Source organism: Bos mutus, chromosome 11, assembly GCF_027580195.1.
Source record: "Bos mutus isolate GX-2022 chromosome 11, NWIPB_WYAK_1.1, whole genome shotgun sequence".
In the NCBI taxonomy this organism is placed as follows: domain Eukaryota; kingdom Metazoa; phylum Chordata; class Mammalia; order Artiodactyla; family Bovidae; genus Bos; species Bos mutus.
In genome coordinates, this window is record NC_091627.1 from 45,059,689 (window position 1) to 45,073,671 (window position 13,983).

General features: G+C 37.5%; 1 protein-coding gene across 3 annotated transcripts in view; it reads left to right on the top strand.

Annotated features, from left to right (window-relative positions):
• The window catches only part of WDPCP (WD repeat containing planar cell polarity effector), a 312,142-nt gene that overhangs the window by 274,674 nt on the left and 23,485 nt on the right, over nucleotides 1-13,983 (top strand). For 2 of the 3 annotated variants that reach the window (XR_011466041.1, XM_070379381.1), the window contains one exon: nucleotides 13,000-13,102. The exons of the other annotated variant lie outside the window; for it this stretch is intronic. Coding sequence is in view for 1 of the 2 variants with exons in the window: in XM_070379381.1 (XP_070235482.1) it covers nucleotides 13,000-13,102 (103 nt within the window). In the remaining variant the exon portion in view is untranslated. The remainder of the gene's footprint in view (nucleotides 1-12,999; nucleotides 13,103-13,983) is intronic. 3 annotated transcript variants of the gene reach the window in all.

A 13,983-nucleotide genomic window follows, 5' to 3' on the forward strand; every position in this document is an offset into this window, starting at 1 on the left:
TCGTAAGGCAGTTCTATTTCCAGTTTTTAAGGAATCTCCACACTGTTCTCCATAGTGGCTGTACTAGTTTGCATTCCCACCAACAGTGTAAGAGGGTTCCCTTTCTCCACACCCTCTCCAGCATTTATTATTTGTAGACTTTTGGATCACAGCCATTCTGACTGGTGTGAAATGGTACCTCATAGTGGTTTTGATTTGCATTTCTCTGATAATGAGTGATGTTGAGCATCTTTTCATGTGTTTGTTAGCCATCTGTATGTCTTCTTTGGAGAAATGTCTATTTAGTTCTTTGGCCCATTTTTTGATTGGGTCATTTATTTTTCTGGAGTTGAGCTGTAGGAGTTGCTTGTATATTTTTGAGATTAGTTGTTTGTCAGTTGCTTCATTTGCTATTATTTTCTCCCATTCTGAAGGCTGTCTTTTCACCTTGCTAATAGTTTCCTTTGATGTGCAGAAGCTTTTAAGGTTAATTAGGTCCCATTTGTTTATTTTTGCTTTTATTTCCAATATTCTGGGAGGTGGGTCATAGAGGATCCTGCTGTGATGTATGTCAGAGAGTGTTTTGCCTATATTCTCCTCTAAGAGTTTTATAGTTTCTGGTCTTACATTTAGATCTTTAATCTATTTTGAGTTTATTTTTGTGTATGGTGTTAGAAAGTGTTCTAGTTTCATTCTTTTACAAGTGGTTGACCAGATTTCCCAGCACCACTTGTTAAAGAGATTGTCTTTAATCCATTGTATATTCTTGCCTCCTTTGTCAAAGATAAGGTGTCCATATGTGCATGGATTTATCTCTGGGCTTTCTATTTTGTTCCATTGATCAATATTTCTGTCTTTGTGCCAGTACCATACTGTCTTGATAACTGTGGCTTTGTAGTAGAGCCTGAAGTCAGGTGGGTTGATTCCTCCAGTTCCATTCTTCTTTCTCAGGATCGCTTTGGCTATTCAAGGTTTTTTGTATTTCCATACAAATTGTGAGATTATTTGTTCTAGCTCTGTGAAGAATACTGTTGGTAGCTTGATAGGGATTGCATTGAATCTATAAATTGCTTTGGGTAGTATACTCATTTTCATTATATTGATTCTTCCAATCCATGAACATGGTATATTTCTCCATCTATTAGTGTCCTCTTTGATTTCTTTCACCAGTGTTTTATAGTTTTCTATATATAGGTCTTTAGTATTTTATTCTTTCCGTTGCAATGGTAAATGGAATTGTTTCCTTAATTTCTCTTTCTGTTTTCTCATTATTAGTGTATAGGAATGCAAGGGATTTCTGTGTGTTGATTTTATATCCTGCAACTTTACTATAGTCATTGATTAGTTCTAGTAATTTTCTGGTGGAGTCTTTAGGGTTTTCTATGTAGAGGATCATGTCTTTGCAAATAGTGAGAGTTTTACTTCTTCTTTTCCAATTTGGATTCCTTTTGTTTCTTTTTCTGCTCTGATTGCTGGGGCCAAAACTTCCAAAACTATGTTGAATAGTAATGGTGAAAGTGGGCACCCTTGTCTTGTTCCTGACTTTAGAGGAAATGCTTTCAATTTTTCACCAGTGAGGATAATGTTTGCTGTGGGTTTGTCATATATAGCTTTTATTATGTTGAGGTATGTTCCTTCTATTCCTGCTTTCTGGAGAGTTTTTATCATAAATGGGTATTGAATTTTGTCAAAGGCTTTCTCTGCATCTATTGAGATAATCAGGAAGAAATAGAAAATCTTAACAGACCCATCACAAGCACAGAAATTGAAACTGTAATCAAAAATCTTCCAGCAAACAAAAGCCCAGGTCCAGACAGCTTCACAGCTGAATTCTACCAAAAATTTAGAGAAGAGCTAACACCTATCCTGCTCAAACTCTTCCACAAAATTGCAGAGGAAGGTAAACTTCCAAACTCATTCTACCAGGCCACCATCACCCTAATACCAAAACCTGACAAAGATCCCACAAAAAAAGAAAACTACAGGCCAATATCACTGATGAACATAGATGCAAAAATCCTTAACAAAATTCTAGCAATCAGAATCTAACAACACATTAAAAAGATCATACACCATGACCAAGTGGGCTTTATCCCAGGGATGCAAGGATTCTTCAATATCCGCAAATCAATCAATGTAATACACCACATTAACAAATTGAAAAATAAAAACCATATGATTATCTCAATAGATGCACTGTTCACTTTTAAGCTTTAAGTAACTTTTTTTTGGTCATGCTGCACAACTTGTAGGATCTTAGTTCCCCTAACAGGTATTGAACCTGGGCCATCAATAGTGAAAGCACCAAATCCTGACCACTGGATTGTCAGGGAACTCCCTAACTTTAAATACTTATTCTTTTAAATCTGCATATTCATTTTGGTAGTACATTAAATATCATCTGTGAAAGGTAATAGAGCTCCCAGGAATAGAAAGTCTTTTATTTTATTGAATAGATCTTAGATGATACAGACAGGATATGTGTAAATTTTTAAACCTGGATCATGGCCAAAGACTATCAGTGTTTGTCATCTTTTGTTCAGTGGAAGCCATTTTCACTTAATAGTGCTAAAGGATGTTACTAATATAAGTCAGTTTGGCAAATGATAAACTAAAAATTTTCATTGAGAATGACAGAAACTAAGTGATTCATTCTTCTGAATTTTTTTTTTTGAACTTCCAATTAGTAACAGTTTAAATAAAGCCATTCACTAGGTAATCCTGATTGGGTGGCAGTAAAGGTTGGGATTAATCAATATGACACTTTTCAAATATATTTTCATTTATATTGTCTATTTAGACTCATTACATGCCATTTAAACCTTATAAGTATCCAAAAAGAGACGAACAACACAAAAAAAAGGACTGTGTATCTTACAATGTCTTCTTGTGCCATGTGGCTCCCAGACACATGATTCTAAACAACTAAGCGTGGTGAAGTGTGTGAAAACGTGATGAATGGGCATCAGGGGGTAGATCCATGCTTTATAGGGTTTGAAGCTTATACTTCTTAAGAAAAATAATTCAATGGACCTAGAGAATATTATATTTAATAAAGTAAGTCATAGACAAATACTATATGTTATCACTTAGAAGTGGAATCTAAAAAATAAATATATATAACAAAACAAGAAAAGACTCATAGAAAAGAGACTAATGGTTACCAGTGGGGAGAGAGAAGGCAGGGAGGGGCAAGATAGAAGTACAGGATTAAGAGCTACAAACTACTATCTATAATAAAGGTAACAACAAGGATATGTTATACATCACAGGGAAATATAGCCATTATTTTGTTTATAACTTTAAATGGAATATAATCTACAAAAATGCTGAATCACTATGCTGTACACCTGAAACTATTATAATATTGTAAATCAACTATACTTCAATTTCAAAAAGAATTTAATATTTCAGGTACAAAATTAGTACTGGAAAGACATGTAAAAATAAGATGAGAAGCTTAAGCTTCATTAACTTTTGTAGTAAATTCATGTATACATCTGGCACAGAGTAAATATTCCATAATTATATGTGGAATATTTTTTTTTTTTTTGCTATCCACTCACTCATGTCCAACTGTTTGTGACCCCATGGACTGCAGCATACCAGGCTGCTCTATCCTTCACTATCTCCTGGAGTTTACACAAACTCAGGTTGATCGAGTCAATGATACCATCCAACTATCTCATCCTCTGTTGCCCTCTTCCCCTCCTGCCCTCAATCTTTCCCAGCATCAGGGTGTTTTCCAATGACTCGGCTCCTCGCATCAGGGGGCCAAAGTATTGGTGCTTCAGCTTCAGCATCAGTCCTTCTAATGAATATTCAAGGTTGACTTCATTTAGGGTTGACTGGTTTGATCTCCTTGCTGTCCAAGGGACTCTCGAGTCATCTTCAGCACCACAGAATTCAAAAGTCAGTTCTTCAGTGCTCAGCTGTCTTTATGGTCCAACACTCACATTTGAACGTGTCTCCTGGAAAAACCATAGCTTTGACTATATGGACATTTGTCGGCAAAGTGATGTCTCTGCTTTTTAATATGCTGTCTTGGTTTCCCATAACTGTTCTTCCAAGGAGCACGTGTCTTAATTTCATGGCTGTATTCACTGTCCACAGTGATTTTGGAGCCTAAGAAAATAAAGTCTGTCACTGTTTCCATTGTTTACCCATCTATTTGCCATGAGGTATTGGAACCAGATGCCATGATCTTACTTTTTTGAATGTTGACTTTTAAGCCAGGTTTTTTACTCTCCTCTTTCACCATCATCAAGGCACTCTTTAGTTCCTCATTGCTTTCTGCTATTAGGGTGGTGTCATCTGCATATCTAAGGTTATTGATACTTCACCCAGCAATCTTGATTCCAGTTTGTGCCTCATCCAGCCTGGCATTTTGCATGATGTACTCTGCGTAGAAGTTAAATAAGCAGGGTGACAATATACAGCCTTGATGTACTCCTTTCCCAATTTGGAACCAGTCCATTGTTCCATGTCTGGTTCTAACTGTTTCTTCTTGACCTGTATACAGGTTTCTCAAGAGGCAGGTCAAGTGGTCTGATATTCCCACTCTTGAAGAATTTTCCAGTTTGTTGTGATCCACATGGTCAAAGGCTTTAGTGTAGTCAATGAAGCAGAAGTAGATGTTTTTCTGAAATTCTCTTGCTTTTTCTAAGATCCAACAGATGTTGGCAATTTGATCTCTGGTTCCTCTGCCTTTTCTAAATCCAACCTGAATATCTGGAAGTTCTCAGTTCATGTATTGCTGAAGCCTGACTTGGAGAATTTTGAGCATTACTTTGCTAGCATGTGAAATGAGTGCAATTGTGTGGTAATTTGAACATTCTTGAGCATTGCCCTTCTTGGGGACTGGAATGAAAACTGATCTTTTCTGGTCCCATGGCCACTGCTGAGCTTTCCAAATTTGCTGGCATAGTGAGTGCAGCACTTTCACAGCATCATCCTTTAGGATTTGAAACAGCTCAACTGGAATTCCATCCTCTCCACTAGCTTTGTTCGTAGTGATGCTTCCTAAGGCCCCCTTGGCTTTGCACTCCAAGATGTCTAGCTCTAGGTGAGTGATCACACCACTGTGGTTATCTGAGTCATTAGGACCTTTTGTGTACACTTCTTCTGTGTATTCTTGCCATCTCTCCCTAGTATCTTCTGCTTCTGTTAGGTCCGTACCATTTCTGTCCTTTATTGTGCCCATCTTTGCATGGTATGTTCCTTTGGTATCATAATTTTCTTGAAAAGATCTCCAGTCTTTCCCATTCTATTGTTTTCCTCTTTTCTTTGCATTGATCACTTAGGAAGGTTTTCTTCTCTCTCCTTCCTATTCTTTGGAACTCTGTATTCAAATGGGTTTATCTTTCTCTTCTCCTTTGCCTTTTGCTTTTCTTTTTTTCTTGGCTATTTGTAAGGCCTCCTCAGACAGCCATTTTGCATTTTTACATTTCTTTTTCTTGGGGATGATTTTGATCACTGCCTCCTATACAATGTCATGAACCTCCATCCATAGTTCTTTAAGCACTCTATCAGATTTAATCCTTTGAATCTATTTGTTGCTTCCAATGTATAATCATAAGGGATTTGATTTAGGTCGTAACTGAATGGCCTAGTGGTTTTCTCTATGTCCTTCAATTTAAGTCTGATTTGGCAATAAGGAGTTCATGATCTGAGCCACAGACAGCTCCCAGTCTTGTTTTTGCTGACTGTATAGAGCGTCTCCATCTTTGACTACAAAGAATATAATAAGTCTGATTTTGGTATTGACCATCTGGTGATATCCATGTGTATGGTCGTCTCTCATGTTGGAAGAAGGTGTCTGCTATGACCAATGCCTTCTCTTGGCAAAACTGTTAGCCTTTGCCCTGCTTCATTTTGTACTCCTAGGCCAAACTTGCCTGTTACTCCAGGTATCTCTTGAGTTCCTACTTTTGCATTCCAGTCCCCTATGATGAAGAAAGTGGCTCAGATGGTAAAGCGTCTGTCTACAATGTGGGAGACCCGGGTTCGATCCCTGGGTCGGGAACATCCTCTGGAGAAGGAAATAGCAATCCACTCCAGTACTATTGCCTGGAAAATCCCATGGACAGAGGAGCCTGGTAGGCTACAGTCCATGGGGTGGGTCGCAAAGAGTCGGACACGACTGAGTGACTTCACTTTCACTTTCATGATGAAGAAAGGACATCTTTTTTGGTGTTAGTTCTAGAAAGCCTTGTTGGTCTTCATAAAATCATTCAACTTCATCTTCTTTGGCATTAGTGGTTGGGGCATAGACTTGGATTACTGTGATGTTGAATGGTTTGCCTTGGAAACAAACAGAGATCATTCTGTCATTTTTAAGATTGTACCCAAGTACTACATTTTGGACTCTTTTGATGACTATGAAAGCTACTCCATTTCTTCTATGAGATTCTTGCCCATGTCATCTGAATTAAATTTGCCCACTCCAGTCCATTTTAGTTCACTATTGCTAAGATGTTGATGTTCACTCTTGCCATCTCCTGTTGACCACTTTAAATTTACCTTGATTCATGGACCTAACGTTCCAGGTTCCTATGCAATACTTTTCTTTACAGCATTGGACTTTACTTTCACCACCAGACACACGCACAGCTGGGTGTTGTTTCTGCTTTGGCTAAATCAGCCTCCTCATACCTTCTGGAGCTATTTCTCTGCTCTTCTCCAGTAGCATATTGGGCACCTACTGACTGGGGAGTTTGCCCCTCAAAAACAGTATAATGTTATATATTATATGCATAAAAGGTAGATGTAATATTTTCGGTAAATAAACGTAGAATTCCTTTGTAAGACTAAGTAAGTATTGCTGTCATCACCAAACTGTTTTAATTTCTTTTTTAATTGGAGGATAATTTGATTTTTGGCTTGATTGCTCCCTTTTCTTTTGACTCTTCCTTTTCTACATCACCAGTCTTGGACATAAGATTGATCACATCATTTCCTTAGGAAGAGTTTCCAAAAGTATATATGTGCTAATTATAAATTCTGATATATTAATTAAATATGGAATCATCAAACTTTTTCTATAAAGAACCAAACAGCAAATAGTATAGGCTTATGGGTCATGAAGCAAAATCGAGGTTATTATATAGGTACTTGAGAAAACAAATTTCCATAGATCTTTATTGATAAAACAAAATTTTAAATGTAATAATTGAGTATGATAGCAAATTTCCATAAATATTTTCTATAAAGTTAAAAATCTAATACTTGAGTACAGTTTTCATAATGAAGTTCTACAGATATAAATAAGGGAGTTCTTTTGGGGGAATAAGAGTTGAAAGGTGCTATTTCTTATCAACAAAATCCATTGTAAATATTCATCTGTGGATACTGATCTATGGTGAATTTTCATTTTGCAAATTTCTTTCCTCATAGACAACTACTGCCAAATATTTATATATATGACATGAGTGTATGGTTAATTGCACATATTCACTGATAAGAAGGCATTTTTAGAAACTCTATTAGCTAAAGACTAGACTGCCTTTTAAGTCTAAATTTGGCAATAAGGAGTTCATGATCTGAACCACAGTCAGTTCCCTATCTTGTTTTTGCTGATTATATACAGCTTCTCCATCTTTAACTGCAAAGAATATAATCAATCTGATTTCGGTGTTGACCATCGGGTGATGTCCATGTGTAGAGTCTTCTCTTGTGTTGTTGGAAGAGGGTGTTTGCTGTGACTGGTGTGTTCTCTTGGCAAAACTCTATTAGCCTTTGCCCTGCTTCATTCCATACTCCAAGGCCAAATTTTCCTGTTACTCCAGGTGTTTCTTGACTTCCTACTTTTGCATTCCAGTCCCCTATAATGAAAAGGACATCTTTTTTGGATGTTAGTTCTAAAAGGTCTTGTAGGTCTTCATAGAACCGTTCAACTTCTGCTTCTTCAGAGTTACTTGTTGGGGCATAGGCTTGGATTACCATGATACTGAATGGTTTGCCTTGGAAACAAACAGAGATCATTCTGTCGTTTTTGAGATTGCATCCAAGTACTGCATTTTGGACCCTTTTGTTGACCAATGGCTACTCCATTTCTTCTAAGGGATTCCTGCACACAGTAGTAGATATAATGGTCATCTGAGTTAAATTCACCAATTACAGTCCATTTTAGTTCACTAGTTCCTAGAATATCGACGTTCGCTCTTGCCATCTCCTGTTTGACCACTTCCAATTTGCCTTGATTCATGGGCCTGACATTCCAGGTTTCTATGCAGTATTGCTCTTTATAGCATCGGACCTTGCTTCTATCACCAGTCACATCCACAGCTGGGTATTGTTTTTGCTTTGGCGCCATCCCTTCATTCTTTCTGGAGTTATTTGTCCCCTGATCTCCAGCAGCATATTGGGCACCTACTGACCTGGGGAGTTCCTCTTTCAGTATCCTATCATTTTGCCTTTTCATACTGTTCATGGGGTTCTCAAGGCAAGAATACTGAAGTGGTTTGCCATTCCATTCTCCAGTGGACCACATTCTGTCAGATCTCTCCACCATGACCCATCCATCTTGGATGGTCCCACACGGCATGGCTTAGTTTCACTGAGTTAGACAAGGCTGTGGTCCGTGTGATCAGATTGGCTAGTTTTCTGTGAGTATGGTTTCAGTGTGTCTGCCCTCTGATGCCCTCTTGCAACACCTACCATCTTACTTGGGTTTCTCTTACCTTGGACGTGGGGTATCTCTTCACAGCTGCTCCAGCAAAGCACAACTGCTGCTCCTTACTTTGGACAAGGGGTATCTCCTCATGGCTGCCCCTCCTGACCCTGAACATGGAGTAGCTCCTCTCGGCCCTCCTGCACCCGTGCAGCTGCCACTCCTTGGACATGGGGTTGGCCCTCTCGGCCACTGCCCCTCACCTCGGGTGTGTGGTAGCTCCTCCAGGCCATCACCCCTGACCTCGGGCATGGGGTAGCTCCTTCCCGCCACCGCCCCTGACCTCGGGTGTGGGGTAGCTCCTCTTGGCCGCTGCCCCTGACCTTGGGCTAGATAGAATATTAAAAAGTAGAGACATTACTTTGCCAACAAAGGTCCGTCTAGTCAAGGCTATGGTTTTTCCAGTAGTCATGTATGGATGTGAGAGTTGGACTGTGAAGAAAGCTGAGTGCCGGAAAACTGATGCTTCTGAACTGTGGTGTTGGAGAAGACTCTTGAGACTCCCTTGGACTGCAAGGAGATCCAACCAGTCCATTCTAAGGGAGATCAGTCCTGGGTGTTCATTGGAAGGACTGATGCTAAAGCTGAAACTCCAATACTTTGGCCACCTCATGTGAAGAGTTGACTCATTGGAAAAGACCCTGATGCTGGGAGGGATTGGGGGGAGGAGGAGAAAGGGACGACAGAGGATGAGATGGCTGGATGGCATCACTGACTCGATGGACATGAGTTTGAGTGAACTCCGGGAATTGGTGATGGACAGGGAGGCCTGGCATGCTGCGATTCATGGGGTCACAAAAGAGCTGGACACGACTGAGCAACTGAACTGAACTGAGACTGCCTTTTAATATGTTAGTACATTGTAAATTAATTACTTCCCTTAATTGCACCATTAGAGTTTGAATTATGAACAGTTCCTTGGAACTTGTATCAAGGTTGAAAAATGCCATGGACTGAAATATATTGCTGGGACTTTGTTATAAGTATGTCACTTTATCTTTTGACAGTTTTAAATTTTAATTTTTACAGGAGGTGTGTAACACAGCCTGGTATTACTTGCAAGTCAAAACAATGTTAGTTTTCACTGAAAAGCTTTATCACAATGTAAGTTTCACAATAAGTACTATTTGGCTTGTAGTTTTAAATTGAAACATTTTCAAGTCTGCAAGATGAGCTAATTCCAGAGCCATACAGACTTGAGTGGTTGAACACAGTTCTTCCAGCCACTGAAAAATGTAAACACTGTTCTTTTTTAAAATTGAAGTATAGTTGCTGTACAATATCATATATACAGTATATAGTATATATATATAATCTATATATACTATATATAATATAGTGATTCACAATTTTTACAGGTTAACTCTATTTATATTTATTATAAAATATTTGTTATATTCCCTGTGTTATATAATATATTCTTGTAGCCTCATTTATACCTAATAGTTCACACGTCTCAATCCCTTATGCCTATCATGACCTTCTTTTCTCTCCGTTGGTAACTAGTTTGCTCTCTGTATTTGTGAGTCTACTTTTTTGTTATATTTGCTAATTGTATTTTTTATATTCCACATATAATAATATCATCTAGTATTTGTCTTTATCTGTCTGACTTATTTCACTTAGTATAACAACAAAACAAAACTACTGAATGGGAAAAATTATTTGCAAATAATATGACCAATAAGGAGTTAATATCCAAAATATATAAAAAGTCTACACAACTGACCATCAAAAAAGAAACCACCTGATTATACAATGGGCAGAGAAACTGAACAGTTTTCCAAAATTTAAGAAAATGCAGACACCCATGAAAAGAGGTACAATTATCAAGCAAATGCAAATCAGAACTACAATGAGATATCATCTCACAGCTGTCGGAAGGGCCATCATCAAAAAACACAAATGACAAATGCTGGCAAGGATGTAGAAAAAAGGGAATCTTCATATACTGTTGGTGGGGATGTAAATTGGGGAAAACAACATAGAGTTTTCTCATAATAACTAAAATAGAACTACCATTGTTGCTATTCAGTCACTAAGTTGTGTCCAACTCTTTGTGACCCCATGGACTGCAGCATGCCAAGGTTCCCTGTCTTTCATCGTTTCCCAGAGTTTGCTCAAACTCATGTCCATCAAGTCAGTGATGTCATCCAACCATCTCATCCTGTCATCCCCTCTCCTCCTGCCTTCAATGTTTCCCAGTGTCAGGGTCTTTTCCAGTGAGTCAGCTCTTCACATCAGGTGGCCAAAGTATTGAAGCTTCTGCTTCAGCATCAGTCCTTCCAGTGAATATTCAGGGTTGATTTCCTTTAGGATTGACTGGTTTAATCTTGCTGTCCAAGGGACTCTCAAGAGTCTTCTCCAACACCACAGTTCAAAAGCATCATTTCTTCATTGCTCAGCCTTCTTTACAGTCCAGCTCTCACATCATACACGACTATTGGCAAAGTCATAGCTTTGACTAGATGGACCTTGTCGGCAAAGTGATGTCTCTGCCTTTTAATATGCTGTCTAAATTTGTCATAGCTTTATGACCCAGAAATTCCATGCCTGAGTATATATCTGAGAGAAACAAAAGCGCTGATTTGAAAAGATACATTCACCCCAGTGTTAATAGCAACACTATTTACAATTGCCAAGATACAAAAGTAACCTAAGTATCCATCAACTGATGAATGGATAAAGAAGACTACACCACACACACACATACAAAACAGAATACTTCTCAGCCCTCAATGAGATTTTTGCCATCTGCAGCAACATTAATGGACCTGGAAGGCATTATGCTAGGTAAATAGCATTGATAACTCAAGGACTGTATAAAAGGCAGGCTATATTTGGCTAGTAAGCCATAGCTTACCAACCCCTGCTATATAAAGTCTATATTCCCAGTAAATATAAACGCGTGTCTCCCCGCCAAACTTTGCAACCAATAAGTAACAACTTTAAAAAAACTGTGCAGTTTGAAATTACATTTTTCAACTTTGAATATTGGGAAAGTAAAATATCTTTTCATGATTATGAAAGTGAAAGTCGCTCAGTTATGTCCAACTCTTTGCGACCCCATGGACTATAGTCTATGGAATTCTCCAGGCCAGAATACTGGAGTGGGTAGCCTTTCCCTTCTCTATGGGATCTTCCCAACCCAGGGATTGAGCCCAGGTCTCCTGCATTGCAGTTGGATTCTTTACCAGCTGAACCACAAGGGAAGCCCAAGAATACTGGAGTGGGCAGCCTATCCCTTCTTCAGCAAATCTTCCCTACCCAGGAATTGAAGGGAATTCCTAGGGTCTCCTGCATTGCAGGTGGATTCTTTACCAACTGAGCTATCAGGAAAGCCCTGATAGCTCATGATTATAGGCCATTTATATTTCATCATTGAAACTTGTTCGTGTTCTTTTTACCATTTTATTGCAATAAAATTCTCATTCCAACAATCATTTTGTGTACCAAAGATTTCTAAGTCTTTTTTAGTAGCTCTGTCTACTTGTTTAGAATTATTTTCCACTGCATTCTCTCACACATCAAACATTCCTTCCGTATTGAAAGACCTGTTATTGCCTGACAGAACTGTGGTTTTTCAATCTTCTCTACATACACATGTCAGATACCATTCATTGTCTGTTGGCTTACCTCCATTTTCCCTTCAGGTATAACTCTTATTTATCCTTCAAAACATAGATCAAGGATCAGTTCCTGCTCTTTGGTTCCATACCATTCTTAACCCTGCCATAAAACCTATCACACTAAGTTATTAGCTGTTGTTTACAGTGGTCTTTCTCCCTACTGGACTCAAAGCTTGTTGAGAAATGGTATTGTAATTGACCTCTCTTTCCACAACAGTGCCTGGCACTTAATAGGCACTGATTATCTGTTGACTGAATGAGTTCAAGATAATAGTATTAATAATATTAACAAAGTAATATGTAACAAGTGCATAAATATCAGAGACAATTTGTGTAATATTCCTTGTAAACTGCTTATCATAATGAACAATTGAATTTTGAAGAAGCTATCTGAGATAGTAAAATTTCATTATAGAAAACCGCAACTAAGATTTTTATTCCCTGATAAAACTGAGTATGCTGAACATTTAACAGCTTGTCTTTTTCCCTAAAGACTCAAAATAATTTATTTAAATAACTGCCACTAGTTATAGCCAGGATTTGCAATTCAAGAAAATTTGCTTGTACTAGAAAACTGAGAAAATTAAAATATAAAAAAGAATGTTCATCAGCCATGTCTGTTTTGTAATCTGAACAGTAAGTTCTTTTTTTCAAAATCTCATTTGTAACTTGACTAAGATTCATTTTGGATTAATGTTTTATTTTGCTGTATTTCCAAAGGACATCCATTACCTTGCACTAGATAAGGGAGAACTAGCACTAGCTGAAGTGGCAAGAAGGAGAGCTAGCGATATTGATGCAGAATCAATAACCTCCGGAGATGGTAAGATTTAATGCTGTTTTTTTAAAGTGCTTTTTGTTTTCATCAATGCTTATTTGGTATCACTTCTATTTACATTTGTAGGGCATGGTTGGTTAATTTGAATTACTTTTTCTGTAAATACAGTGTCTTTAAAAAAAAAGAATTAAGCTTAGGTAAATAGTACAATATGGATGTTTAAGTTGAAATTGTGTTCATCTGTAAGTGACTCTTAAGGTAACTGAAAAGAAATTTTACTGGCTGCTCACAGTAAAGGGTATAGACTGCAGATTCAGTTTAAAAAAGTTACCAAACAAACAACAAATAGCAACAACAAACCTTAGAGAAAGTTATTTCCAGAGTTGCCACATTATATTTAAGTATATTAAGTTATATATTATTGAATATTTATAATGTTTAAATATTATTTAAATGTCTAGTTGTTGAACAAAATTTTGTTTTTTTTTAATTAAATTTTTATTTTATATTGGAGTATAGTTGATTAGCAATGTTATGTTAGTTCATGTGTACAGCAAAAGTGATTCAGTTATACGTATACATATATCCATTCTCTTTCAGATATATTCCCATATAGATTATTATAAAATATTGAGTTCCCTGAGCTATACAGTAGGTCCTTGTTATTTATATATTTTATATATAGTAGTGTGTAATGTTAATCCCAAAGGCATGAAATTTCTGTTTATCAACTTTGTATCCTAAAACTTACCCACTTATATCCTCTAGTAGTTCTCTGGTAACACATTTAGGATTTTCAATGTATGGTATCATGTCATCTGCAAAGAATGGAAGTCTTCTTTACCAATTTGAATTACTTTTCTTTTTTTTCTGATTGCATGGTTAGGATGTACAAAAGTATGCTGAATAAAAGTAATGAGAATGAA